A 5,873-nucleotide genomic window follows, 5' to 3' on the forward strand; every position below is an offset into this window, starting at 1 on the left:
GGGGGGGGGGGGGATGGAAGATACGCCGGAGGTGCGAGCCATCAGGGTTGGTGGGAAAAACTACTCATGGACATTACACCCATCGATGTAGTAGAGGAGGGAGAGACCACCAGGTCACCGATGGCTTCGGGGCTCACAGGCTCGTCTGTAGCCCCACGTGAATCTGCAGCCGCAGATTCGCGAGAGGATAGGGAGGAGGGCGTGCCTACTATCAGCCGCCCTCAGTCAGAAGCCGACAGGGTGTCGGTAAGCGGAGGCGAGGGGGGATGGGGATGGGGTGCCCGTCAAGGCCTCCTTCTCCTTCACGCGGCCCCGCGACGTGGGTGAGCGACGGACGAGGTCCGTCTCTTGGGGGCGTGTGGCCGCCGGGGGAGGGGAGATATCTCCCTTCCGGACGGCAAGCCCAGCGAGGCCTTAGCTTCCACGTCGGCGGCGGGCCGGGGCGGCGGGGATGTTGATTTGGGAGCGGCCGAACCAGGTCGTCGTTCTCGTCTCTGGCGCGCCGGCGTACAAGCAGAGTCGCGGGCGGGTGGCCGGGTGCTGGCTCCAGCAACGGGGTCAGCACGCTGGTCGTCCGGAGCGACAGGCTGGGGGAGCTGGAGAGGGATGAGGCGCTGGCGGCGGAAATAGCGGATCCCTCCGTCAGGCCTTCGTCCCAGAGGGCCCTCCAAATAGAGAAGGAGCGGGTCGGGATCCTTCGCGACCTTCGGTCGCAACAGACGGCCGAGGTCTCGTCCATGGCGTTAAGAGCCATGGACGAGAACAAAAAGGTTGCCGAGAGATCCCGGAAACTGAAGGGGATTTATAGGGGGGCCCTCTGGAGCGCGGCGGCCAGAATGGCCGCGTGCAGCCTCGCCCTAGTTCAAAAGGCCAGTAACGCCGATGAGTTTGGCACTGGCGAGGCTGCAAGGCGGGAGGCGGCGGCCGATGCGGAGGAGCGCGGACGCCTTAGGGCGGAAGAGGCGCTGCTCCGCCTAAAAATCGAAAGCCTCATACAAGAGCTGGAGAGGACCCGTTGACCCGGCCCCTCCAGTGAGCCGCGAGACGAGGCCCCGTCCGCCATGGAGGTGGATGGGGCTGAGAGCGACAGCTCCAGGATACGGCTGCGGAGGGGTCCTAACAGCAGAGACTCCTCCGCAGACCGGAAGAGAAAGAGGGCGGGATACCCGGTAGAAGATTTCCCGCCCTCTCCCATTGGTAATAAAAAGGAAAGGGCAGTCCAACGACACCCCTCCACTTCCAGCGACGAGGAGATGACGACGGGGAGGGCCGCCGGACTTGTCGAGCCCTTACTCCCGAGGAGGCGGAGATCGGGAGACGGTGCCGGGTGGAGGTGGCGCGCGACATCGCGGGGGGACGCTCCCCCCCGGGAAGCGCCTCACCACTGCAGGCGCGCGCTGGAGTCGGCGGAAAAGCCAACCGGCCTTCTAAGAGCCGGAAAAGTAATGTTGCGGCGGTGGCGACAGCTAACGGGGGAACGCGCCCGCAGACGCGGTCGAAGGACGAGCGGAGGACTCGTACGGATACGGGACGAGGCTCCGGAACGACAGAGGCGACCAGCGGGGAACTAGAGCCGTTGGTGTCGGCTTTAGTTCCCCGCATTGTTGAAGCCCTGCAGGCTGAGCTCCCCGAACTATTTGGGGAGCGGCCCGCACGGCCTAAAAAAACCACCAAAAAAGAGAGGAGTGGGGCGGCTGCGGAGGGCGGGGCGTACTCCGTCTCTCCGGCCCCTTAGCACCCGCACCTGTCCCCGTCGACTTCCACCCCCAATGATGGGGGGAGGAGACCAGGGAAAGGAAAAAGAAGAAGAAGAGCGGCGGGGGCGACCAGCAGTCTCAGAAGGAAATGGCCGCCCCCTGCTGCTCCTGTGGAGGAAATCCCCCCCCCCTCGAAACAAAACTACGAAACCGCAGTCCTCGGGGGCCCACAACCCCTCCCCTCCTCCCACGACTGAGTCCAAATCCTGGGCCAAGGTGGAAGGGAGGAGGGAGAGAAAGAGAGAGGGGAAGGCCCAAACAAACCTCCCCCCCGACCAACCTGCCCCCCAAAAGCCGCGACCCAAACAGAGTGTCGCCACCAGGGAGGGTGACAAGGACAGGAAGAACTCCCGAGGCGCGGCGGGCGGGAATAAACTCGCCTTCTCCAAGGCTCCTCGCGCCGCCGCGATTACGGTGAGCTGCCCCGCGGGCAACTACGCCGACGTGATGCGGCGGGCGAGGAGTCAAAAAGACTTGGAAGAACTAGGGATCGGGGATCTCAGGACCAGAAGGGCTGTCATTGGCGCGCTGGTCCTCGAGGTCCCCGATCCAGAAGGACATGCCAAAGCGGACGCCCTGGCCAACAGAATGTCAGTCCTCTTCGCCGACAAAAGGGACGTGCGAATAGCGCGTCCCACGAAGAGGGCCGACATCCGGGTCCGCGACCTGGACGACGCAGTCGCCGCGGAGGACGTAATTTCCGCGGTGGCGATCGCCGGGGGCTGCGGGCCCGGAGATTAAGGCCGGGGAGATCCGCCCTGGATCCGACCGCATGGGGATACTATGGTTACGGTGTCCCCTCGCGGTCGCGAAGAGGATTGAGAACGGAGAACGCATGCGCGTTGGATGGTCCTCTCTCCGTGTGGAGGCCCTGAGCAGTCGCCCTCTCCAGTGCTTCAAGTGCTTGGAGTGGGGCCACGTCAGGGCTTCCTGCAGGAGTAAGGCCGACCGCAGTGGTCTATGCTATCACTGCGGGTCGGCCGGCCACAGGGCCACGGCGTGCGACGCACCGTCGACATGCCCGGTATGCCGCGACGCCGGGCGGCTCCGTGGCCATAGAGTGGGAGGCCCCGCCTGCCAAATGGCTAAGCGGAGCAAAGGGGGGAAGAGTGGGAGAAGGAGGCGTAAAGCTTCCAACACCCCTCCCATCTCACCCCCAGAAAAGGAAAAAAGCCTCCCCCACTACCAGAAGGGAAGGCTCCAGTAGCTGAGACCCCGGTCTCTCCGGCGGACCCTGCCCCTAAGAAGCAAAGGATACCGCGGGGGACCGGGGCCGGTAAGAGAACCGCATCGCGGGAGTGGGATAACCCAGTCGAGGGCCCCTCTCTCGCGAAGAAGATAGGGGAGGGCCTGGAGGAGTGCGGAGCTAAGCCATAATGGCTATCCGCCTCCTCCAGGCGGACCTCAACCGCGCTCACGGAGCCCAGGAACTGTTCATGCAGTCTGCGAGCACGGTTGTGGATTGGGGATCGCTTCCGAGCCTCACTCCGTCTTCGGGAGTCACCCAGCCATAATGGGTGACGTTACGGGGCGGGGTGGTAAGTGCTCAGTGGCGATTTACCATCAAGAAGGGGAGGCCTTCCCCCCAATCTTCCTTGTGGAGAAGGGGGGAGGCTACGTCGCGGTTGAGTGGGGGGCCCTAGATGTGGTCGAGATTTACGCCCCACCCTCATGGAACCTCGCCTACTTCGAGCACCTTTTGGACCGGCCGGGGGACCTCATGTCGTGGCGCCCCCAAAGGCCGGTCCTGGTAGCCGGGGACTTCAATGCCAAGTCGGCGTTGTGGGGGTTCTCGGCCAGGTGCCGAAGGGGCGAGGCAGTGGAAAAATGGTTCGCGCTTCACGGCCTCTGTGTAATTAACAGAAGCCGGAAGAGCACTTTCGTCGGGCCGCGGGAGAGATCAGTGATCGACGTCACGTTAGCGTCTCCTCTGGCGGCCCGACTAATCCAGCATTGGCGGGTGGTGACCAGGGGTGAAAACTTTCCGGACCACAGATATATCGTGGCCCGACTGGTCGCCACCCCCGAGGAGGTGCTCCTGAGGCGGTCAGGAGGATGCCCGACCACCAAGGTGGGCCCTCCGTAAGCTCGACCGCGACAGGTTAGCGGCCGCCCTAACGGCGGCCACATGGGTAGACCCGGGCCCCACACCGGGGACCCGGGCCGCCATTGAAGCTGAGGCGGCCGGAATCGTGGGGGTGATGACGGTGGCGTTTGACGCCGTCATGCCCCGATCCCGGCCGCATCCCCGCAGGTCCGTGTATTGGTGGTCGGTGGAAATCGCGGAACTTTGGCGCTCCGCCGGCCGAGCCAGGCAAAGACCGGCGGGAAAGGGACAATGCGGACAGGATGGCCGCCGAGGGGGCGTACCGCAAAAAGCGGGGTGCCCTTAAGGCGGCCATCTTTACGGCCAAGGCCCGTGCCTGAGATGATCTGATTTCCTCCATCGACAGGGAACCATGGGGGCGCCCTTATCACATAGTGATGAGGCACTTGCGCAATTGGGCGCCCTTTCCAACGGCGTCCCTGTACCCCGACTTCTTCGATGAAATGGTGGGGGCCCTCTTTTCATGGGGGGAAGCTTGTATTCTTCTCTACGAGGCCCCCTCCCAGACGTGGAGGAGGAGTCGGTCGGGGTCACCGAAGTGGAGGTGGACAGGGCCGCCAGGAAACTTGGCGCCAAGAAAAGGGCGCCGGGCCCTGACGGTATCCCAGGCACAGTGTGGGCCTTGGCGATGAAGGAGGCAGAGGTGAAGAGTCGCGTAATGCGACTCTTCACCTCCTGTATGACCGGGGTGTTCTCCGGCCCCTGGAAGAGGGCCAATCTGGTTCTCTTCAGAAAGGGGGGGCAAGCCCGAGGAGAGCCCTTCCGCTTATAGGCCGATATGCCTTCTGGACGAGGCGGGCGAGTTATTCGAAAGGATTATACACGCCTGCCTCGTCCGGCACCTATCCCGGAGTAGTCCAACGCTCAACGAGGAGCAGTACGGCTTTCGGAAGGGACGGTCGAGCGTGGACGCGATCTTACGCGTCCGGTCCCTTTCGGAGGCCGTCGTGAAGGGGGGGGGAGGGAGTCGTGTTGGCGGTGTCCTTGGACATCGCCAACGCATTCAACTCCCTCCCTTGAGATGGGTGGAGGCGGGCTTGGCCCATTTCAGGCTCCCCCACCTGGTCTCAATTATTAGGGACTACTTCCGGGATAGAAGACTGGAGTTCAGCAAACAAAACGGAACTCCAATGCGGAAGGGCGGTCTACCGCGGTGTTCCTCAGGGGTCCGTACTAGAACTCCTATTATGGAACATGGCGTACGACCAAGTCCTCCGCCTTGCCCTCCCCCCCGGCTGCAGCGTAGTCTGCTACGCGGACGACACGATGGTGCTGGTCGGGGGCAAGGGCTGGCAAGACGCCCTGGAAATGAGACGTCTGGCGGTAGACCAGGTGATAGACTCACTGAACAAAATGGGCCTCAAGGTGGCTCCCTTTAAGTCCGAGCTCATGTACATGCATGATGGCTCTAGGAGGGGACCACCTGGGGCCCGTGTCCGGATTGACGGTGTTTCCGTGAAGACGGGTCCCACGATAAAATATCTGGGACTCGTCTTGGATGGTATATGGGGGTTTCAGAAGCATTTCGAGCTTCTGGCCCCCAAGTTGGGTAGGCCAATATGTTGGGTGGCCTCTTGCCCAACCTCGGCGGCCCAAAAAGGAAAGCACGGCGGCTGTATGCCGGCGTCGTCTAGTCCATGGCCCTGTACGGGGCCCCAGTCTGGGCGAGTGCGATGGCGACTAGCCAGCGTATCACTGCGCTGGTACACCGCTTGCAGCGGTGGGTCGCCATTCGCCTCGCCCGGGCCTATAGGACGGCGTCGCATATGGCCGCCACGGCCTTGGCCGGTCTCCCCCCGCTGAAGATCCTTGCACAGATGCATGCCGAGACCTATTGGCTAGGGCCATTGGAATGGCGAAAGCGCAGGCCCGTCAACGCCTCCTCCTAAAGTGGAGCATCTACCTAAAGGGGGCGACGGACCGATCAGGAATGTGGGTCGCGGCCATCCGTCCCCGCCTGCAAGAGTGGGTAGACAGTGCCTGCGGAGAGCTGTCCTTCCGGACGACGC

The 5,873-nt window shown here is 63.4% G+C and overlaps 1 protein-coding gene across 1 annotated transcript; it reads left to right on the forward strand.

The window, feature by feature from the left end:
- Positions 1–1,061: 1,061 nt before the first annotated feature.
- LOC116846829 lies at positions 1,062–2,498 on the forward strand. The gene is made up of 2 exons (XM_032821165.1): positions 1,062–1,169; positions 2,052–2,498. The coding sequence occupies exons 1-2, from the start codon at positions 1,062–1,064 to the stop codon at positions 2,496–2,498; spliced, it is 555 nt and encodes a 184-aa protein (XP_032677056.1).
- Positions 2,499–5,873: the final 3,375 nt, after the last annotated feature.

The sequence above is a fragment of the Odontomachus brunneus genome, unplaced genomic scaffold (assembly GCF_010583005.1).
Source record: "Odontomachus brunneus isolate Ranch 3 - 2012 unplaced genomic scaffold, Obru_v1 Obru_scaffold_070, whole genome shotgun sequence".
Taxonomy (NCBI): Eukaryota; Metazoa; Arthropoda; class Insecta; order Hymenoptera; family Formicidae; genus Odontomachus; species Odontomachus brunneus.

Bases quoted from the DNA above. Each gene is read 5' to 3' on its own strand.
- LOC116846829 (XM_032821165.1), top strand. From the start codon at position 1,062: ATGGAGGTGGATGGGGCTGAGAGCGACAGCTCCAGGATACGGCTGCGG. The intron at 1,170-2,051 runs GTAGAAGATTTC...GCCCCCCAAAAG, and splicing joins GAAAGAGGGCGGGATACCCG to CCGCGACCCAAACAGAGTGT.